The sequence below is a fragment of the Urocitellus parryii genome, chromosome 5 (assembly GCF_045843805.1).
Source record: "Urocitellus parryii isolate mUroPar1 chromosome 5, mUroPar1.hap1, whole genome shotgun sequence".
In the NCBI taxonomy this organism is placed as follows: domain Eukaryota; kingdom Metazoa; phylum Chordata; class Mammalia; order Rodentia; family Sciuridae; genus Urocitellus; species Urocitellus parryii.
In genome coordinates, this window is record NC_135535.1 from 179,704,018 (window position 1) to 179,727,723 (window position 23,706).

The 23,706-nt window shown below is 44.6% G+C and overlaps 1 protein-coding gene across 50 annotated transcripts in view; it reads right to left on the bottom strand.

Annotated features, from left to right (window-relative positions):
• Sorbs1 (sorbin and SH3 domain containing 1) overlaps positions 1-23,706 on the bottom strand; it is a 233,277-nt gene that overhangs the window by 6,826 nt on the left and 202,745 nt on the right. For 25 of the 50 annotated variants that reach the window (XM_077798796.1, XM_026394861.2, XM_026394856.2 and 22 more), the window contains 7 exons: positions 21,296-21,342; positions 17,747-17,861; positions 17,461-17,586; positions 15,781-15,975; positions 13,551-14,321; positions 2,424-2,483; positions 1,662-1,852 (listed from right to left, as the gene is read on the bottom strand). In XM_077798796.1, coding sequence (XP_077654922.1) covers positions 1,662-1,852; positions 2,424-2,483; positions 13,551-14,321; positions 15,781-15,975; positions 17,461-17,586; positions 17,747-17,861; positions 21,296-21,342 — 1,505 coding nt within the window. The remainder of the gene's footprint in view (positions 1-1,661; positions 1,853-2,423; positions 2,484-13,550; positions 14,322-15,780; positions 15,976-17,460; positions 17,587-17,746; positions 17,862-21,295; positions 21,343-23,706) is intronic. The other 25 variants (XM_026394892.2, XM_026394886.2, XM_077798802.1 and 22 more) reach the window with 3 other exon arrangements.

The window sequence follows — 23,706 nt, forward strand, 5'->3', positions numbered from 1 at the left end:
ATCTCTTAATTTCCACCATGGCCACTTTGGGATATAACTCCTGATGTCTACTTTCTGTTTTCAGATGGTAGAGCCTGGCTGGGGAAAAGTCAGCACCCTTGCTGCCCAGGCTCCCAACTCAACTTAAATTTTTATGGGCCTCACAGAGCTCGGGTCCTTGTCCCTCAAGCCCTCGCTCCATCGCCCCTGCCAATTCTGGTGCCCCTCTCTCTACCAAGCACTCCGTACTCCACCTCCACTTCCTCGGATGAAAGCTTGCTGTGAGGATTCCTTGATCTTTCCTCACATTTGAGACTATGTCTCTGTTCACCTTCTGCTCTGTTGGTGTGCAAGGGGCCTTTCTCCCAGCCATGTTGAATCCCCTTCCTTGGGCTCTTGCTTTACTCAGATCTTCTCACATCTCTCAATTCTGGCAGCTCCTTCTCCTCCAATATAAAGATGCTTCCGTCTCTGCCATATCCCTGTTTCCTTAATCTATAAGCCCCCTCTCCCCTACTGCCACACATGCACTTCTATTCACCATCAAATTCATTCATCAGCACTTTCTAATGGACCACAGGCTGGCAATTCCCTACTAACCTAGCTATATTAGAGGTCATGAGTAGTTTTTCATTTACCAATGGGAACACCTGGTGGACGTTTGTCATAACCTACTCCTGGCCTTTTGGGGCCAGGTGGCACTGCTGGACTGCAGCTGCCAGCTCTGGTCTGTGAAAATGAGTACTCCTAGACCCTCATCTGTATCTCCTGCTGCCCCTTCTCAGTCCCCTTTGCTGGCTACTCCCTTTTACCCTGGTATCTCCATGGGTAATCTTCCACACTTAAGAGGATTACAAAGAGCCCATTCCTTCTCCACTGCATTAGTATCTTCTCATTAGCATCTTTGTCTCTTGACTCTAAAACCTACCCCCCAGAGTGATCTACCCCAAACAAAATATGATCGGTATGTTCCTTAATACAGTAATCTTCTGACACTTTCTAGTGCTGGTAGAATAAAATCCAAACTTATTTACACTACTGAAATCTACTATCTGACGTCACCCCACTTCTTGAGCTTAATCCCCATTTCCTCTGAGTCACACACTGCAGTCACACAGACCTTCTTGAAGTTCTCCAAGCCCCACCCACTCAATGCCTTTGCCTATATGGTCCCCTCAGCTGGGAAGACATTTTCCTCCCTATTCTAGTTTTCACAATCCAATTATCTCTCAATGTTTGGTTCAACTCACCCTTGCTCTGTGAACAGAATTTTCCCCTATGTGCATAAAACAAGAGATACTCAATACATGTTTTAAACTAATAAATGAATGAGTCAATAAAACCTATTCATTCATTTATGCTCAGAATTAACCGTTCTTTACATTCCCTACAACACTAGAATCGAGACAGGTGAGCCCAACCCTCATTTGCCCTTGTACTGAAAGTCTACCTCTCTCTGTGATCTCTTTTATAATCCTGCAACCTGTATTTCACAGTGCTTGATAGGAAACATGGCCTTCACTAGAAATTTGCAGAGGACCAGGGAGTGATTTGCTCATACCCAACCCCCCACCCCCACCCCCACCCCCGCCATGGCTGTTCTCACAGTCAGTCAATGATCCACTCTCTAAGGCCTAAGTCCACCAAGAACGTGAGCACCAAAGGTTCCCAAGTGTACTTACAAATCTGGTGAGGTTTGACTCCTGTCTGGGGTGACTCTTCGCTGCTGGGCTTGAGGTTGCTGAGAAATGATTAAAGATGATTTATTGTCAGAAGGGGATACCTTGTGATGAAAGTCAAGGGGATGAGAGACAGTGCTGCAGTAATGAACAGATTTCTCGGCAATGTTTATGATCTCATTGCAAACTGCTTCCTGTGAGGTGGCCCCGAGATATCCAGAAACCCCCATAAAACAGTCAATGTGGGGACAAAAAAAAAAAAAAAAAAGAAAGAGAGGAAGAGATGTAACATTCCAGACGTAGTACATAAGTCCAGGGAAAAAACAGAGTTGAAGATCCAGGTTAAAAAAATAGATTTCCAGTAGTGGAGTGCAGGAGGGATCCAGGCGTAAGCATGGAAAAACAGGTAAGATACAGAAGAATTTGGGATTTAGTATGAATATTAAAAAAAAAAAGGCAGAAGCATAAAAGCCTGTAATTAGTGAGCAACTGTTACAAATGGAATAATCTCAGGGAAGAAATACAAGTATGTATCCCCAGTCATGCACTAATTCATTAATTTAATCCCACATGTAGGCAGAGTAGAAAAATATTCTTTAAATTCCTCTGCTTTTCTGAGGGAAAGAGGGTGGCCTAGCTACTGGCAGTATAATAGCCATTGGCTTCTAAATAATGGCTCTGTGAGTTAACCAGGCATTACCTCAGACTCTAGTCAGTAAGGATTCTCTTTAGAAAAGCTACGGTCTAATTCAACAGGCATCTTACCACATAGCTCTTTTCAGATTCTGTGAGATCAGGTCCTGCTCTCAATGAATGATGAGAAGGCTGTGATCACCAAGCAAATCATAAGGGAGACATTTTAGCAGATGTCACATTGGCGAGGAGTCAAAATAAAAGTGTGAGCAAATACACATACCACACCATTACACTCAGATGACACCAGACACTCGCAGCCTATGGCCACTGAGTTTCCATGACAACATGGTGGATGCACAGGAGAAAATGCAAATGTACAGAGTTAGAAGCAAGCATCCAGGCAATGGAATGGGAAATCCGAAACATGGCTGCAGTGTGGTGACAGGGAACAACACAGGGTCCCCAGGTGGGCAGGAGAGAGACAGGAAAGGCTGTCTTCAGAAACAGACTTGTCTCCCATGCATACTGGTCCCTTTGCCCTCAGCTAACAAACATCTTGGGAATGGCTGCTGTACCACACAGCCAGTTTCAATTTTTTTGTTAAGTAGGATCCTCTGACAGCAGGCCCACAAAACTATCAGGTCTGCCATGCATGGGTACTTAAAAAAACTGAAAAAGAATAATACTTGTCAAACACTCCTGGGTATTATCTGAAGTGTAAAACCAGACCACTCCCCTGGAAAAATCTGCATATGACATACTCCAGTGAGGTATGAAGCAAGTTCAGATATCTCCTAGGCCAGAGTTTACTTCCAGAAATAGGATTGTGTGTCCTGACACAGACGTAGAGATGAAACAGTCACTCATCACTCACCAGTACTACATGTTGATATGGTAACAGGTGCAATTCAGGCCACACAGACCCACCTTTTAATCAGGGCTCCCATCATGGAGGCCAGGCCTTCTTTGAAAGACTATTTGGAATCACTTCCCTCAAAGAGGATTGAATTGCAAGCTCTAAGAAGTCTTTCTGAACAGATATTGAAAAGCCATCTTTGGAGAAATTCTCCATGTAAGCTGCAATAATTGCAACAAACCACAGCAACTCCAATGCCTTGTAGAAGGGCACTTAGACATTTTTTTTTTGTGTAGGATCCACTTGTTTCAGAGAGGCCAAGAGAACTCGGGGACCTCTTCTGAGGTCATATAGCGAGTGAGTGTAGACTTGTCTCATGGCTCCTCTACTGTCTGCTTGGTCTCTTCCATCCTCAGACCATCTCCACCTTAGCAACTATGCTCTCTGACATAATTGTTAATGTGTCCCACACAATCCCTGGGGATAGGCAGGTGAGGGATGATCATCCCATCTTCTTTAAAAACCCTAAAAACTGATGCTCAGAGAGGTTTTTGTGCATTCCTCAATGTCATTCAGCTGGAGAGAGTTGAGGCTGCTGGTTTGCTCTTTCCATACACAGAACCACCCCCTCCTGTTCATCTCCACTACAAATGACATCATCCTTCAGCACACCCGGCACCACCAATTTCCATCCCAGGCATCCCTTCCATTCTCTCATCCTTTTGGGAAGCCTCTTCAAGTTTTCTAAACCCCTTCCAAACCTCAATCGCTCAAACCAGTGCCCTTAGATTCTGGCAGAAGTGAAGGAAAAGACAGAACTAAGAGGCCATTCCATGCTCTCTACATTGTCTCATGACCTGCAGGCCTTTGCCAGGTGCCCGAGACTGACCTTGTGCCGTTCTACTTACTTCCCACCTCGCTTCTGGATCAAGACTTCCATGTAACAAAGGAGAGAAAGGGACATTTCCAAGTACTTGCTCTGTGGGCTTTCAGAAGAATGAAACTAACTTTGGGGCACATCAAGTGGGTGACAGTGACAGTCAGGTTTGGACTTGATGAAAGGACAAGTTTCTAAAAGTAAGTGCTGTCCAACAACCGAAGTGGCTGCCTAAGAGGAAGTGAGTTGCCTGCCATAGCAGCTGCTGGAACTGAGACCTCCATTGACTACTACTAAGCAGGGCTCAAGCGTGGGCAGGTATCGCCTGGGATGCTGCGTAGTGCAAATTCTTGGTGCTTATGGCATATGTTATGAGACTCAGCATTTCTACTGGTTGTGCAGAGGGTGCTGGTTCTCAGCCTAACTTTGGGAGGCAAGGTTGTAGCAGACTTCAACTACCTCATGCTGAGATTATCTAATTGGAGTATGGCAAGACTGGTCTGGGTCAGACCTCATGAGAACTTTTGTTCTCATTAAAAAAAAAAAAAATCCACACTCCAGCTGGTGGCCTGATGACCTCAGGTCAAAGCAATACAAAGACAGGATGTGAACAATCTCCAGGCATGATCTCCACAGCTTACAAAAGCTCCCCAGCATCCTTTAATCAACCTAACGCCAAAGCTGTGCCAGGAACTGATCACCTAGCAAACAATTTGGTGCTTAAAAGAAGATTAGTGAATCGAAAATGGTACAAAAGAACCTGATATTTTATAAGCACATATAGATTCATTACCTCATCTAACTCTGGTACTAACCCTTTGACTTGGGGAGAGAAGAAGAGAAAATTTTAAGGCTCAGTGCAGATTGAAGCCTTCAAAAGGTGACAAAACTACTGAGCATAAGAGCTGAGCCTCCTGGAATCTCATCCCATTCATCATCTCCCTCTTGGGTCACGATGGGATTGCTGGTGTGACCCTGAGAGCAGCACTTAATTTCTACCTCGTCTGGAAATAGGGTCTATAATTTCTCTTCTTGAATGTTTTTTTTTTTTTTTAAACTCTAGGTGCTCAAAGGAACCTTCTGTAAAAAGGAATAGTGTACAAATTAAAGATAGCATCCAATCATTAACCTAAGGATCCACGGTACCTGAGGGATATTGATCGCTCAATTAATACCTTCTTTGGTCCCAGGCCACACTCAGAGCAGAAGATAAACATCATCATAGCCTCCATGTCTGTACATTAGTGAGAGGTAGGGATGACCAAGTTCCTCACTTAGTGTTTGTGGAGTAAATGAAGGAAGAAGGCAAGATAAACATTTACTCTATTAGCTCAGAGACAAGTTCTTCCTATTTAGATTTAAATAAAACATCTCAAGTAGCTGGAATGTAAACCTGAATTTTTTAGGGGGGAGGGAAGTATAGCATGGGGTGGACCCTCAGTGGAGATAGAACCCATTTAATGTGTATCAAAGCAGCTTTTACTTGGAAGGCTGTTTACCCTTGGGGTTTCTCCCCCTCTGGGTATATGTTTTCTCATTTACTGTTCCTGTTTTCTTATCACTTAACAGCTCTCACGCTAAGCCTGTGCTGTCCAGTGTGGTGACCATTAGCCACACGTGGCTGTTGAGCACTTGGGTGTGGCAAATAAAGAGTGAAATGTGTTGTAAGTGTAAAAACACAAACTAGACTTCAGAAACTGAGTACAAAATAAAGAATGCAAAATATGTCATTAAACAGCTTCTTGAACATTTAGGTTAAATAAAATCTATTATTAAAACTAATTTCACCTGTTCCATTTTACTATGGCTACTAGAAATTTTCAATTATGTATGTGGCTCAAATTACCCTTCTTTGGATGGTGTGGTTCTGACCCCTCTCAAGGTCCTCAGCATTTGCCTTTATTTGAGCCTAAGGGTAGACACAGTTTCTCACCAGGACCTCATCCAGGGTTAAGAATAAAGGGAGTGTTAGCTCATGCTATGTACATTTTGGACTCTGGAGATACATTCCTATTTTCATGTGTCTGGAAAAACAGCAACTAGTCCAACACACTGCGCTCCCTCTTCCTCCCATCAGTGCTAAGCAGATGAGGGCTGCTCATACCAAAACCGCTTTCTTCTGTATTTGCACCCAAGTTGCCCCTTCTGCCCCCCAGTATTTGTTTTAGTCTCTCCAAGTGACCTTGCACGTGACCTTGCTCTGTTGCCCTGCTGTCCTATTCTCAGTTCCCAGAAGTCCATCAGATATTTGATCTCGGCCTCCCTGGGGCTGTTAATCCCCTCTGGATCCACAAAACACCTGGTGCTACTGAGGAGCAGTAATCATCCTCTTCCAGCTTTGAGTGGGTGCCAAGCCTTGAAGCTCAAAATAAATTACACAGAGACTACAGAGCAGCAGGAAGGCCTGAGAGGTGGACAGGATAGACACTCATTCTCTCCATGGCCCCAGATCCTTTCCAGAAATACCACGGGTCTCTGCAGCTCTCCTAACATCTTTCAGAGATGCCATTCCTTTTGTCGTCTTGAAAGTCATGCCCTTGCCTTCTCAAACTGCACCCTTCTTTCTCATGACCTACACTGGCCTCCCTGTGGGACCATGAGAAAATCTGGCTTCCATGCTAGTCTCTGACACCGACTAGCTAGCTTTTGAGCAAAATGCTTAATTCTTTAGACTTCCAAGTTCTGAAATAAACAAGAGGGTCGGGCATGATTTACATAGATGTCTTTTTGGCTCTTAACAGCCTCTGAATTAATAACTAGGATGAGTAGGGCTGGCTTGGCTTAAGGGAGGCAGCCCTCCACTCACTGCCTAGAAGACTAAATGGAGGAGGACTTCTGATTTCAGCCTCCTGATAGGGATGGAGAGCTCACTTCTGAGGGGGTGCCCAGGGATAGTGATAGAAATTTTGCAGTTCCTGGAACACCATGGGCATACTTTGCCAGCCAGGTGGGAAGACCTGAATGACTCAGTTCCAAAGTGGCCTCAAAACAGCCTGTGACTCCACCGAATTCTCCTATTGTGTTGACCAAGGAAAAAACTACACCTTAACTATAAGACTATTAACCAAGAGCTGTTTAAGCTGTTGGTTTAAGCCCTCACCTGCTTAAACATCTACGTTTAACCTCCTTGCAGATCACTCCAGGGACAATACATTAACTTTGTTGTAACTTGAATCTGATTACAACACCAAACTTGAATGCTCAGCCAGTGCTCACTGTTCTCCTGGTAGACGGTAGTCTCCAATTTCTGTTATAAAATAGGGCAGTAATGGCAGCTGTGTGTTAAGGTGGGCAGAAGCCAAGCAGAGCATAGTGGCACATGTGGGAGACTGAGGCAGGATAAGTCTAAGTTCAAGGCCAGCCTGGGCAACTTAGTGAGATTCTATCTCAAAATTTTAAAAAAAGAAAAGTGGGCGGGGGGCGGCCGCTGGAGATGTGGCTCAGTGGTAAAGCCCCCCTAGGTTCAATTCTAAGTACCTCCCAGCCCCAAAGTATGAAGAACCTAAAAGCTTCCCTTATGCCTTTGTCCTCAACATGGGAGAGAATTAGGAGAAGCACTAATATGTGGAGTGCAAATTCTCAGTTTTCCGAATTCTTAATTTATGTATCCCAGAGTAAAATGATTCCCCCATCTTCCACTTTTTCTCTTTCCCCTCTTTCTCCTCCCTCAAGGGTGAAATAGGAGGTTAAAGTAAACACCTTGGGTCTCCTTTCCTTGCTTCCTTAGCATCACACTATAGGGGCTGTGCCAGATGCTTTTATCTCCTTTGTGTCTCAGAATTCTCAGAGCGACTTGAGAAATCCGTCAATATTTATGTTTCACAAATGAGAAAACAAATAGCTGACAGATCAGGTTGGAAATTTGAAGAACCAGGCTTCCAACACCCATTTCTGTGGCTCAAAATTCCATGTGTTCCTCTAAACCTTGATCTTCCAGGGTGCTCTGCCAGAGGGCGGTTTCAGGACAAATGGAGAGTGGTGCTGATGGACCTTGACTGGTCCAGTACTGGACAGCAGCAACTTGGGTTTCTCCTAACAGTTGAAGGGATGGAGCTGCAATTTCTTGGTTCCCCACCCTTGAATGCTGGCAGAACACCTGCTGATGTTTTGTAAGAACTGTAGCCAGGGCCTCTCCCCATCCCACCAGCTCTTCACACTCTGGTTTGTTTAGAGATTTCCCTTCTGAGTGAGCCAAAGGAAAATGCCTCCCACTTTTTTTTTTTTTTTTTTTTTTTTTTTTTTTTTTTTTTTTAATATTTATTTCTTAGTTCTCGGCGGACACAACATCTTTGTTGGTATGTGGTGCTGAGGATCGAACCCGGGCTGCACGCATGCCAGACAAGCGCGCTACCGCCTGAGCCACATTCCCAGCCCCGCCTCCCACTTTTGAGCATCTTAACATTTCTCATTTCCTTTATGTTCTTGTAGGATGCATCACAAGTTTCCCCTCAATTCTCCAAGCAGGCCTTTGTCTTTGTTCCTATCTTTCTGGAAACTAAGCTCGCTTCCACATCCTGAAGGATGTTCCCTCTGAAGTCACCAAAGACCTCTTTTGGTCTTCAGCTGAATGGCTTCCCTCCTCTCCTTTCCCTAGGTTGCTGCAATAGTCTGCTCTTGCATGTCTCAAACAGAAGCTTTGAGGACAAGAGCATTCCTGAAAATTTTCATTTTATACTTCATGCCCTCAGATTTTATTATTTGATTGGCTTCTTTCCCTTCAGGAATCAATTTTATAACAAAAAGTTTTGTAACTCAGGCCTCTGTTTTCTCATCTCATTGTGAATGTTGAATGGATTGGGAGCTCTTAACCTGGTGGTCCACGGACAAGTTGGGCGTTCCCAGGTGGACTCAGGTGGGAGCCCCTGGGAACTTTCCACAGAACTGTGTGTGCCAGCCTCCTCCCCACTATACTGGCCTGGAATCCTCAGAGGTTCTAAGATGCAGAAAAAATGACAAATCACTGAGATAGATGATCTTCAAAGATTTTTTTTTTTTCAACTCAGAATTCCTATGAGGCTTGCTTACGAACTGTAGAAACTCTCAAAAACCAAGGCTAACTATTTGTCAGCAATGGTGCTTCTGTTGTGGGGAACCTTGGTAAATATTTGATATGCTTGTAATGGAGACTTCCAAGATGATCTTCCCCTTTACTTTCTTGACTGATGGTTCTAAACCCTGTTGGCCAAAATTATTGGCCAACAAAATCCAAGAACTTGGGGTTGGGGATGTGGCTCAAGCGGTAGCGCGCTCGCCTGGCATGCGTGCGGCCCGGGTTCGATCCTCAGCACCACATACCAACAAAGATGTTGTGTCCGCCGAGTACTAAAAAAATAAATAAATATTAAAAATTCTCTCTCCCTCTCCTCTCTCACTCTCTCTTTAAAAAAAAAAAATCCAAGAACTTGGTTGATGATTCTGAACTCCTGGGTATTGTATATGTGTTGTTTGATTTTTTGGTTTGTTTGTTTTTATCCAATTAACTAAGTTGCTTTACCTATAATTTCAACCACACAGGAGGCTGAAGACAGGAGGATAGCAAGCCTCAACAATTTAGCAAGTCCCTCAAAAACTTACTGAGACTCTGTTTCTCAAAAAATAAATAAATTAATGAAAAGGGCTGGGGATGTAACTCAGTGATAAAGTACCCCTAGGTTCAATCCCCAATACCAAACAAAACCACAGTACTCTCTCTTCCTGAGAGTCTGCAGGTTTATAATAAACCCCTAACTTGGAATTTTGTATGTGTTCTTTTCTCATTTCAATTGAAATTCATATAGGATTTTCACCTAGTCACAAAACAGCAAAGCCAAAAGGAACTTCAGTTCTCTCATCTGAATCTTTTGTTTATGAACAAGGAAATTGCCAGGAAGAGAAATGACTCATTCAAAGACACTCAGCAGGCTAATGGCAGAGCTGAAGTGACCCTGATTTTCAATCCAGTGCTCTTCCCAACCCATCTTAAAGACCCTTGCACTTCATTTACCAGCTTCTGCTGTCCTTCTGAAAACATGAGCAGCCAGCCCAGTGTGAAACAGTAAGGGGTGAAGTCAAACCATCTTACTGGAAGAGTTTATGAATCTGCAGCGTTGGGGTGAGCAGCAGAGCAGTAACTGTGTGGCAAAGTTCCCCAGGACCACAAGGAAGATGACTTCAGCATGCACTGTGGGGAGGTGCTGCTGGTGAACATCAGAGGTGCCAGTGCCCTCCAAGCTCTGGTCCCAGGCTTTCTCCCAGATGGCCCTTGTACTTCCCTACATGGGGAACACACACTCTCCACACACAACTTTTCATTCCTAGGTCTGGGCCTTTGCTCAGGCATTTGCCTTGGATGACACCCTTGTGTTGTACCTATGGGGAAACTGCCTACTCTCTAAGATCAGATCAAATGTTCTTTTTCTCATGAAGTCTTTCCAGACAACCCTCTTGCCCCCTCCTGCTGCTTAAAATCTCTCCTCATCTTGATTTTTCAGAGTATACTATCTGGGACTCTCTTTCTTGTTCACCTTATAATTATTTGTGCACAGATCTTACTCTTTGAGGCCACATCATAAACTCTTAGTTGTGGTCCGCCAAGTTTTGTCTTTTCTTTCAATCAACGGATATTTACTGAGCACCTTCTAGATATCAGGGGCCACAGTCCCTGACTTTTGGGCTTTAATATTGTAGAGGGACACAAACGAACAAAGGGGCAAGTATCAGAGTTGAAGAGTGCTCACATAGGTCAGTGCAGGGGCCGGGGCAATACAAAGTCAGAGCCCTGGGACCAGTCATGCCGGTGTTGGGGGAGGTCATCAGGGACAGCTTCCAGGAGGAAATCATATCTAAATGAAACATGAAGAATAGGTGGGAAGGATCTAGGCAAACAGGCTGGAGGCTGAGAAAGATGAGGCTTGTCATCTCAATGGCCAGATGACATGGGGCCTTCTGAGGCCAGGAAGGAGGAGGGACTTCTCTGAGAGCAATGGGAAAGTCCCGATGATGTTCATCCCTCTCAATCTCTGGAAGTACTTAGCACAGTGCCTGGAACACACTAGAAGCTTGAAATAAAGAGCAAATATGATGATATTTCAGACTATCTTTTCCTTTAAGTCTCTCAGGCAAAATTTTCCTGATTTATTAGTCAGGTACTCAACCTAGGTCCCCAAATATTTAGAATAGAATGGAACTTGTGGTTTAGCAAGGTGAATGGTGGCTAGCAATTTTCTTGACTTACAACCTGGTCTGGAATGCATTTATCCAAACAAGTGACACGGCCTGAGGTCACATCATCCTCATGGGAACAGTTGTCAGGTAAGCCTTTTCCATCTTTAGCTTGTCTGTCACACAAAGACAGCCCAAGGGGCGGGAGTCCCTGGTGAAGGACCCCATTTCCAGGGTTGCCACAGGACAGAAGGTGAGAGCAGCTGAGACAGAGAGGTGTGTGTGGGCAGCTGCTCTTTCCACAGAGTGCAAGCCCAGGGCCTATACTCAGGCACCCACAGAGAGGGGCTGTGCCAGGAGAACAGGAGGAAGGTGAGAGAAAGTGGTACTCTTGGGGTCTGAAGGACCACCAGGGAAAGAAAACCAATTTTCAACAAGCCTGGCTCTCCATCAGCATAATCTCCACTCCTGTCCATTAGGAAGCAGGAAGTGAATACCCAGAACCTCACCGGAGCTCCGGCACTGTGCGCACTTCCTGTACACACTGCATCCTGGAATTGGGCCGTCATGATGACTCAGTACTGATGACAGGAGCGTCCAGGCACCTTAGATCAACATGCACGTTGCTCCTGTGTCTCAGACATTTAATTCTCTTCAAATGGCCACCTCACCACCCCTCAACCAGGCACACATTTTTCTTTTTTGTACACACATTCCAGGGACACCTGTTCAGGGATCAGGACAAACCTCTGCTAGGTACTGTTTTTATCCCACATTCCCACGCTGGGGGATGGGGAAACCATATGTGGCAAAGGCAGTGGGTGCCTTGAGCACCTGCCAAGCATCCAAGTTACATTCACCACTTCATACTACCACGGAGGGACTGTTTCCATTCCTGCTTTTGCACATGGGAAAAGTGTAGCTTTGGTGAATGGCAGGTAAGTAAGTGGCTTGACAGCAAGAGGCTAAGCTGATTCTTACAAACTATGTGCTTTCCCTCAGTGATTCCCACTCCCCCCACACCCAGGCCTGTGGGCACACATGCATCAGGCCAGGTCTGGCCTAGTATATCTCAGGTATCTGTGCTCCTGCTACTGTCCTGTTAACCTGGCTGTGCCCACGAGTCTCACTGAACACAGGCTCCTCAAGAGCAGGGATTAATGACATATGGACCCTTCCTAGAAGCTGGCACCAGCAGGCCTTGAATTAATGCTCTCGACAAAACTTCAAAGGGAAACTGAGATGCAGGTCTGAGGGTTGAGCAGTTCACGGTGGGCATTGCATACAACAGATATCTATATAAGCGATTTACATCTTCAGGAAGCCATCCAGTTCTAAAGAGGTTCTAGAATGTTCTCAGTTCTAGATGCAGTTATAGATCCTCCAAGATGGTAACTCTACAGCTTCCCTTGACAAAGTGACAGCCATGTTCCCAGGCTTTGTGCTTAGCACTCACATGCATTATATTCAAGGAATCTTTTCAACTACTCTATGAGGTAGGTGTTACCTTCTTTTTACAAAGGAGGAAACTGAATCTCCGAGAGGGTAAGTGATTCCTATCATTACATGGTAACAGGGAGCTGGTACTCAAACATGGCTACTTTGGAGAAGTTGCCCAAGGTCTTTGACTTCCTGGGTAGGAAATGACATAGCCAAAATTAGAATTGTAATCAGTCTGGTTGCCAAGTTTATTTCCCATCAAGAAATTGTCAGCCCTCAAAACATCCTAAGGCCACTTTGGTGTCTAAACTCTGAAATCCTTGTAGTTGACTCAGAGAGATAATGAGAAAGTTACTAAAGAACCTTGTGTGTCCCCTCAGTGACCCCAAGCCCAGCAAGGGGGCCCTGCATGCTCCACCCCAGAACCAAAATGCCTTTGTTCATGTGAACAAGGCCGTGTGCTCTCACACAAACACAAGACAGGACGGAGACCCGACAAAACCGAGCACTAGCAGCGCACCATGGGTTATGGAAACAAAGTGCAGCTCACAAAAACCAAACCGCCACATACCACACCAAAGCCTGGTGTTCTCAGCTGTTAGTCAGAGCAAACCAAGGACAAGCTCCAAAGAACAAATGAGACCTGAGGAAGGCCCTCCTTCTTACAGGCTTTCATACCAGGCCAGTGGGTGCCCTATGCGAGGATACTTCTGAATCACCTCAAGAGGCCAGAGTACCACCTGACCTTTCCCTCCAACGGTTCCCAGCCCTGACACCATGACTGGTGTCACCTCTATTCCCTTGGCCATCTCTTTGCTCCTAAGGCAAGCAAATGGGTCTCACAGACATCTACTTGGCCTTAGTCGATGGGCCAAGGGTGAGATGTGCAGCCCACCCTGCCAAGCAAGATGCCAAGGGCACCCCCGTCATGCTGCAGGCCTACCTGGCTCATACCACTCTGAGCAGCTTTCCTCTCAGCCTCGCCACCTCTACGCAGCTCTGTCTGCCCAGCCTCCCTTCCTGGAAAAGGGCTACCCAGAGGCTTGCTGGGCCGGCTCTCCTCAGGGGTGTTGAGATCTGAGAGTCTCTGTTCAGTACTCAGGCACCTGACCACATCTGAAGGTTTCAAGCAGCTCTTCTTAGAGATCTTGGGTCCACCAGGGCATCTCTCACCTGCCTGGCTCTCTGCTCTCCTTTCATATTGTCCGTTCTCTTCTCTCCAGGGCTGCCTCTTGCTCTGGCTGCTAAAGGCACCGCTAAGCTCCGAGATGACCCTATCAGAGCCCCCAAGCAGTGGCTGGGAGAAGCTATCTTGGCGGATGCCTGATGGTGACATGTAGACACCACCATCTCCATTGATGTGAAGGGGGGCCTGGGCACTGGCGACTAGCGAGTAGGCTTTGTTGGGAGGAGGCAGGGCCAGAGGGGGGCCCACTGAGTGTGGAGTGGAGCGATCCAGCCAACTTGACTGGGGGAGGCTGAGAGGCAAGGAGGGACGGGCCCTCACCGACCAGGCGAGGTGGTCTGTGTCATAGATAGAAGCCTCCGGCAGAGGAGGCAAGGGTGGGGTCAGGGCCAGAGACCGCCTGCTCGGGACCCCTACAGTCAACGAGATCCACTCGGAGGTGATGGCGTGCATCTCGGGGGATAGGGCCCGGCGGGGGTGGGGCAGAGATGAGGGGGCTGGCATGATGAGCTTGCTGTGACTGGGATACTTGAAAAGGAGAGAGAAGAAAACAAAAGAAAGAAGCAAAAGGTACAAATGTCAGCATAAAGAGAATGGAGGAAAATAATCACTAGGTACATAAAGAGGAATGAAATGGAGAGGATGAGCAGGACACTCTGGTGCCCCCAAAGGAAATCACCTGGTGAGATTTGAGAGAAACTGGGGTGCAGGATGGGAGTGTGCAGGGCTGTGTGTACGTGGGGTGGAAGGGAGAGGCAAGTGGTAGAGACGGGAGAGGTTCCCATCAGACAGTTTCGGGTGGCACCAGCCTGCTCTGCAGAACTGGGTTAAAACACACACACTGGAAGCTACCCCATCCCAGCCGCCCCGTCATCTGCAACCAGAGCTCTGACCCAGAACTGTGGGGGAAAGGTGGCCCACCCCTGTCCTGGCTCTTCCTTCTCCCTAGGGAGCTCAGCAGAGTCTTTCTGAAAGGAGCATGGGAAGTGGGATCATTTTGTTTTATGGTCACTTTTGACTACAGTCAAGTGGAAAAACCCGGCTGAGTTCTCCACATTCTCATAGAGCAGAACACTCTGCTTCAGTCTCACACTGTCCCATAGGAGATGGCAGGATGCGCATCTCACTGGGCAGGAAGCCCATCTGATGCCTTGTACCATAAGCCCTCGGCTGGGGCCAGTGACAGAGGAGGCAATGTTTGGAGGGCTAGAGGAAAAAGAGGCACCATTGAAGCATCAGCTGCGTCCCCCAGTCCTCCGGCCATCGTCCCTACAACTTACACAGGTATGGTCAGTTTGTTCCACAGGACGTCGTCACCCCACATGCCTCTCTTGAACTCAAAGCTATGATTTTTTTTCTTGCTTTGGAAAGAGGACATGGGTTTGGAATACCTCATATTGTTAAACAAGTATGTTCATAATTAGTGTTCAGAACAGCAAACATCTTACTGTGCCCATCTTACTTCCTCCCAGGCCGGTGTAAGCCAACAACCTGTAAGTTCCTTTTCCAACCTGGTGCCAGTGAATTCTTGCATTATTGCAGATCTGGTTTACATGTCTGAGGATGAGACAAACTTTGCTTCTCTCAAACTTTGTCTTCTGCAAGCCAATCTTGACTGACAGGATAACTGAGAGAACCACCCCAGGCCACGGGATTAATGATCTACTAGTTATGATTTCCATACCGCCAGCTTCAATTCCCAGGATCGACCAACTGATAAAGTCTCTCATTTTCCCTACTCACCTTTTCCCCTCAGAATTATCTTTAGCCCTTCCTTTTCCCCCCGAGATAATATTTCTCCTACCACATGCTGGGGAAATGCCACTTATATGCACAAAACCAAACTCCATTCTATAGTCTACATTGTCAGAGATAGTTCGTAATCACAGTGCCCAAGAGCCCTCCTGCAGGGGCCATGTGCCATAGGCACTACAGAGCATAGAAACACGTTTTGAGAAGGAAACCCAGTCACGAGAAGAGTAGATACCTGTGGGCTCGCAGTGGCACTGCGACTTGGGGAGGAGGAGTAAGGCAGGTCGATGTAATCCACGGGGTTTTTCACCAGCGGCCGTTTGATCACATCCACGTAGGTAATGGGAAAGATGCCTTGTCGGGATGTCCCCGGAATCCTCCCTTCATACCAGTTCTCATCCACTTGTCGAAGCAGTGTGATCCTCTCACCCTACAAGACACAGAAAGATGAGGGTCCTAGTCAGGCCTCACCACATCTGAGGCCCCTGCCTGCACTGTCCTGCATCATTTAGCACATCCTTTGCTCAGGAGAAATGGCCCCTGCTGGACCTGATGGAGTTAATGTCACTGGCTAGGGATGCCAACAGCAGTGGAGCTATTTGATTGCTAGGAAGTTAAACTAGATCTTCAAGTCTTTACGGAAGTAAAAGGAGATCAGATTCATGCTCCCAAGCTGGAAGGCAAACATGGTGTTTTTGACTCATTTGAAGCAAAATGAACAGGGACTCAATTTTTCTCTCCCTTTTTATAAATTTATTTTCCATGTATTATTGCAGAAAAATTATCACACAAATAAATACCAAGAAGAAAACCATCATCACCCATTATACCAGAAGTTGGGGAGTCATTGTTATTAATATTTTGTTTTTTATGATTTTCCAGATTTAACTCTATGCATGTGAAGTAGACTTGTCCATATTTTTTCCCATGAAAATCAAATTTTCGCTGTATTCCCCTTTTTCTATTTGCGTTTGTTATACTTAACTATACACAGTGAACTTCCTTGTTTCCTAAAGAAACATAATTCTACATTTTTAATAGTGTTGCACACCCTAATGGACCAATTTAGGGTCTTCTTTTGTATACATAAAACAATTTAATTACTGACCCCCTACTATGGGCAAATAAGTTGCTTCCAGAGATTTTCCTGTATAAGTTTTTAACTGTATAAGACAGTTCATCTGTTTATGAGCCATCTGCTCAGTTCCCTATATCCCCAAGAAAATTTGTAACTTTAATAACTTTAGCAATCAGAGAATTTTGAAATGTAGGAGTATTTCAATTTCTGGGAAAGAGAGTTCTTTGCACAGAATAATTATGTTCATAATAAGCACGTTGAGCTCCTTGAAGGCAACTAACGGCATCTCCTATTTACTGAGCCCTGACCAGATGCTACATGTCTCACTGGTGGTTTCACGAATGTTGTTTCATTTAAGCCTCTTACAACCACTCCCAGAGAGGGCCCTTTATCTTCTTCTTTTTTTTGTTCCATGAGGCAACAAACTGCACAGCTGATAACCTGTGAATTTTGGCTTCAAAGCTTTTCAAACCCTTCTGGTACCAGTGGACTTCTTTTCCCCACTAGGCCTGTTTACGTATCATAAATCTCATCGCCAACACAGTGTTCAACACAGCATTAGGTGCCAACTAGATGTTTTAAACAGTTTATTAAAAAAAAGAGTCTAAAGTTCTAGAAACACTGTTAGTGAACTCAATGTGGTTAAATCCCGACTAGAGTATATTTTAAAAATATCTCATTTCAGAAAATTCTCTGTCCTTAGTGCCATTTTTGATCAGCATGCATCTCTTTAGGGTACAGACTGGCACACCACAGCAATGTCACAATGTCACATTCCTGTCTTAGATGGAACCATCTAAGACAGCCTCAATACGTGGGGCGGGAAAGATGGCTTACCTTTCTGAAGGACATTTCTACTTGTGTATCACCATTGAAGTTAAACTTGGCAATGGCTTCTCCATATTCCAGAACCTGCACAGGTGTCAACTTTTTGGGCTGAGCCTTCTCAGCAGGAGGAAGAAGCTGAGAAAGGAAAAGAGGCAAAAGAGAAAGGGGGGAAAAAAGAGAAGGAAGAAGGGAAGCAAGAGTAGGAGAAGGGGACAAAACACAAGGACACTGTAAGCAAATGGTGATTCGCACGACTGGGCTTTTCCTTAGGAAGACGAGAGAGGGGCTGTTGTACCTCAATGTAGGTGCGTGGGAAGATTCCCACCCGGCCATGGTGTTCACCTTCGTACCAGTTCTGGTCAATCTGCTTATAAATGTAAACAATGTCTCCCTTCTGCAGAGGAAGCTCCCTGCCAACAGAGGTTAGGTCATTTTAGCAGAGTTTCAAACGTGCGAGATTAAGACACTTGAGTTTGTTAGCAAAAAGAGACTTCAAGAAGAGCCAAAGGGGACACATTACAGAAGAGGGGGCTCCATATTTGGAAGTGAGAAATGCCCTATTCAGGAAATTATGTCACACTGGGCGTTTTTCCAGTCTTGTGGGGGATGCGTGTTAACATTCAAACTGACTCGCACTTGAAAGTGCTCGGGGGGCCTTATTAGTTTGCTGTGGTTTTCTTCATGCATTTCTTTGTGAGCGCTGTCTAAAAGTTTAGAATACTGACAGCACCACATTGCAATGCAGCCGGAAGTCTTAACTGATGTTTATTCCATTATTCCAAAAATGTCTCCTCCTGAATCTCCCTGCCACCTCCATTGCCTTCTCCATCCTAGCAAGGCATGCCCACGTGGCTTTAAGTCATCCTCAACTCATTTATCACACACTGATACCCTTCTATCATTTCATCCATTTAGTCGTCTACCCACCCACTTGTTTTACCATCCATCTTTCTATCATACCGTAGAAACGCTCTGAAGTTAGGTAGATCTGGGTTTAAATCCCTGTCTATGATTTACTAGCTTTGGGACTCTAGAAGATCTACTTAATCTTCCTGAGTCACTGTTCCTTTATCTGATGATAACGGCTCACTCAGAGTTGAAGAACGCAGACACAAACTGCAAATGAAACACCATGCACAGCGCCTGCTCTAAAGCTAACATCCATTAAATGTTCATTCCCTGTCTTTTCAACATGAGAAAAGAGATCTTGGAAAGAAAAGTGGATTTACTGTAAGCACTCTTGATGCAATTTTCCAATTTTCCATATCCATCCCTTTGCTTGACTCTATGATAATGATAGTCACATCCAACCAGGGCTTCTTTTTAAATACAATGAGACAAAAAGTAAAATTCTGAACAAAATGAAAACTTAAGAGGATAACAAAAATTGTAATGTGATATTCTTTGAATTAATAAAAAAAAATCTAGATCTTTTTTCATGTGCATCAAACCAACAGGAAGAAAGGTCTCTGTAACATGGAAGGGGTGTGACTGTTTTGCAGTGTGCCCAGAAGCCCCACAGTAAGTGAGAGCTAAACAACAGGCACATCGGGAAAACTTTACACAAAGTAGGCTCTGTGCTGAATAAAAGCACAAGGCAGCCTCTGTGGGTCTTGCAGTGGGGAGAGAGGATCCTGACCCTGAAGAGGCATGTGAAGGGAGTCTGAGGCATTTGTTTCTGTGAGGAGGAAGGCCTCTGGCTACATTTTTGCCCAGCCCTCCTAAGGGTGTCTTGAATTCCCACTCCTTTTAATCCCAAGTGCGGACACCAAGATGCGACAAGATCCTCAGCATATCCGCCCTGCTGGAGGTGTGCAAGCTCTGAAATCTGCTACCCTGAGTGTCTCGCAGCTATGAAGGCAGTGTAAGGGCTGAAATGGCCCTACTGTTAAGCAAAGGAGGAGGTCAACTTGTATGAGAGATGTGGCCAAGGTGAGATCTGTAGCTGTGGCCAGAGAAGATACACCACAGCATCCGGGGGCTGCCATTCTTCCTGAACTACCGATCACTCCTCCAGTTCTCAAAGAACCAGGTGGCCAGGTCTGGTGGTAAGAAGGTTTGGGAAACAGTAACATGATACCAGTCTGGAATGTCATTGCGTACATGAGCACAGCACAGGTGAAATCCAGTGGGGAAAGAAATCTGGTTAATTTTGTTGATCCAGTGTTCCCTCAGCACACTTTTTTGAATAAGACACTATAAGGAAAGATAAAAACCAAGGGATTGGAGAGCTTAAAAAATAAGACTTTCCATGGACTTGGCTCATCCTTTTTTTTTTTTTTCCTAAGTCCTATCGACATTTTTTGGAGGTGGCATGTGATAAAAACACTGAGTCAGGAGCCAGCTTTCCAGCATTGGCAATGTTTTAAATGTTGGCAATTTCCATGGATCTCAGCCTTCTCACCTTTTCTATTTCATAGGGTTGCTCAAAGAAAAAAAATGTTTTAAATTATGCTATATGCATTTATGAATATTTCATAATGAATTCCACTTTTATATAAAATCATAATGGAAAGTGTATTCATATTGTGTGTGTGTGTGTGTGTGTGTGTGTGTGTGTGTGTGTGTGTGTTGGGTACAGTGTGAGTATTAACTTCTGCTATACTGTGCAAAATGTTTTACAAGTATCATTGTGACATCTTTTTATCCTCATCTTACAGAGGAGGAAACTAAGGGTGACAGGGATGGATAAATGTAGAGTCACAGAGATGTAAATGGCATAGTCAGGATTTGAACTCAGGACTTCCTGACCCAGAAACATAATATCTTTGTAATACATTACACAGCTGCCTTTCAGCGGATGGGCTAAAGAACTGAAAAATACACCAGGCTCGTGCTTAGGCACTAGAGACTGTGGCCTGGTCATTCGTATTGCGTTGGAGGATATCAGAACCACGGCTGAGCAGCCTCCACACAGTGTTTACTATCGTCCACAGAAGAGACCTCTCCCTCTCATCACCAGGGAGAGGCCTCCCATCGGCAGGGCAGGGGTTGCTGCTGGAAATGATATTTTTGGCTGCCAATGAAAAGTCATGGCCTGTTTCAATCTATAATCAAATATAAAGCTGAAAGTTTCCTTTTGGAACCCAGTCTTTGGTAGCATTTCCCAAATGGTTTTCCATGGAAAACAGAAGAGTTTCCTGTTCTCCTAAATTTAGAAAGCACTAGACTAAATAAGTTTAATTAAGTTTCTTCCTTGAAAGATTTCTAGTTATTAATATGCTAATAGAAAAGCATCTTCTCAGGTGGGGAGAGGTCTAAATCCAGCACACAGTGGGGCCTTCACTCATTTCTTTAACAGGTCCTTCTTTTGAGAAACATCTTATGGGGCCAGTACTTTGAGGAGCACACTCAGATGTGTCTCCTGTGGGTCCCCATAGGCCTTTATTTTGGGGGGATATTATTGTAAAACTACTAAAGTTTGACTCCTAGAGGCTGGTTCTGGTTCCTTCCATAGCAGGGCTTGGGTCAGCTCAAGCTACCACTTCATCAAGCAAACAGAGCTCCTATAGAAGAGGAGGCCAGGTGGTACAGTGCAGAGCCCAGCTCTGGTGCCAGGTCGCCTGGGTTGTAATCCTGACTCTATCACTTACCTTCACCTTACAGGACTTCAGCTTCCTCATTTATTCAGTGGGGATAATAGTACCCATCCACAGGGTTTAGTCCCCATTCATATGGATGAATGAGTTAACATATGCAGTATATTTTAAGCAGAGCCTGGCATGTAAATTACTATTTTAAAAAAATAATTGTTAATCATTTCTCCAACACTATTCTATAGGCAAACTTCTGTGTTTCCAAGAGGCAGCTAAGAAGACAAATAAATAGAATCAGTGGCACTTACTTTAGTGTCTGCGCTTTAAAGTCAAATTTGGCTCTGGCAGGTCTCATCTAAACATAAGAAACAATAGCAAGTTAAAATAATTATTCACGTGCAATAAAAAGGATGCATTTTCATATGTTTCTAGAAAGCAAAGCAGAAAATTTTTGCCTAACCAGTTCATTCTGGTATAGAAATGTGAGCCAAATTCCTGTGTCTGACCTTGGCAGAACACTAGATGAACACTGAGTCCACTGTATCCTGCATGAGGGTCAGATTTAGAGAAGAGATGGTTTGAAAAGCTTCCAAAGCTTAAGTACTGGACCCCAAAACATGCTGATTGTGGCTATGGGGGGAAAATATTGTCAGCAAGAAATCCCAAGACATTCCTTTTTTGCATTTTTACTCCAGGGGATATTTCTATTTGCCTAACCTAAATTATGATCTGCAAGGGGATGAAGCTCTGATTCACTTCTTATGGCATCTTCAACTCTCTATATTTCTCATGGTCTGTGAGATCATCCCAAAACCAGCCAGAGCAAGCCCTGAGCTCATCCTCCCTCTGCAGACTTCCGCTTCTGCTGGGGTAGCGCTCTGCTCCCAGAGGACCATGCCTGGAAGTGAGCCCCAGCCCCTTCTCCACTTTCTCATCAAGTTTGCCCGCCCTTGGTCCACAACCCCCTTGCTCAGATCTGACCTCTGCTTCCCACTGGCACAAAGCTTCCTTTGACTTCACCTTCCCTTCCCTCTAATCTACTGTCACCCAGGAGCACAAATAGCATTCCTCAAATTCTTCCCCATGACTTTCTTGCTTTGATGTTGGCTTTGGCTCTCAAACTGTCCCTCAGATCACATCTCAATTCTTGACATGGGTTGAAGCCTTTGGGTCACTCCTCCCCACTCTTACCTAACTGCTTTTATCTCTATTACACGCTTCCTGTTTCAGTCTGGCAAATCTATCTGCAACATCTCTACTAAGCCCCCCCCCCGTATCTGCCTGTAATTTCTTCACCTCCAATTCTAGCAAGAATTTCATCTTTATTATCATTCTTATTTGTGTATCTTTCTTCCTCATCTTTAAAAGTAGTTATTTCTTTTTTATTAAGATGATGGAGAATAGAAATCATGTATGTAAACAAGCTATTTCTAGCTTCCAGTGCAATTCTGTGATCCAGCCATGAGCAGCTCTAACCTCTCTAAACTTGCCAACTGTCATGACCTACTGATCTAGGGGAGCAATGTGATGAAAGTGAAAGTGCATGTCCTCTTCAATATTAGAAGGTGTGAAAAGAGGAGAAGGAAAAAAAGAAAAACGGAACAGTAGGTGGGGAAAGAAATAGTATGTATGTATGTATGTATGTATGCATTTATGCAGCACTAGGGATTGAACACAGGGGTGCTCTAACACTCCATTATATTCTTGGCTCTTTTTATATTTTTTATTTTGAGACGGGGTCTGGCAAAGTTGCCTATGCTAGTCTGGAACTTGTAATCCTCCAGCTTCTGCCCCTCCAGTAGCTGGGATTATAGATGTGTGCCATCATGCCTTGTCAAGAAAATGGCATTTAAAAGCTTCATCAAGCTTAGTTTTTTTTTTTGGGGGGGGGGGCAGTGGTACCGAAGATTGAACTCAGAGCCACATCCCAGCCCTATTTTGCATTTTATTTAGAGACAGGTCTTACTGAGTTGCTTAGAGCCTTGCTTTTGCTGAGGCTGGCTTTGAACTCTCAATTCCCCTGCCTCAGCCTCTGTAGCCGCTGGGATTACAGGCATATGCCAACACATCTGGCTTTAGTTTAGGACTTTAATACTTTACTGATATGCCCATAATTTTATGTACCTTGAGGCAGGGCCTTGCAGAGATATTCTTACGGGTGGTGAATTCTCCACAGGAATGTTTAATTTTGAATTTTCATGTTGATGTTTCTATCTATCTATACACATTCATTATTAGAGGCCAACTGAATAACCACCTTATAATCAAGTTAATGCTACACAATTTTAATGCCTATGTTTGTGCCTATAGCCTATGTTGGTGCCTATAGGTAACCAAAGAGTATAATTTAACAGCTGTGCATGAATAAGAAAAGAATGGATGTGGGATTAATGATAAATGACAAGGTCATAAGAAGACCCAATGACCAAATCTGTAAGGATAAAAATTTCAGTGATTCCAGAAGAAAAGGGTGGGAGAAGGGGAGGTCCCCGTGTCACCCAGTTGTAGAGCTGTGAGAACATTAAAAAAAATTATACCAAAGCAGCATGTAATCATGTTTGAATGGTAAATAAGTTTTGTCAAAATGATATCACGGAACAATTAAACTAATAAAGTTGTACAGGTGTGTGGTCTATAATTTAATTTATAAATTGGATTACGTTAATAAAGAGGGCTGGTGACATTTTTTTTTTCATTAAAGGTTATTCATATGTTATTT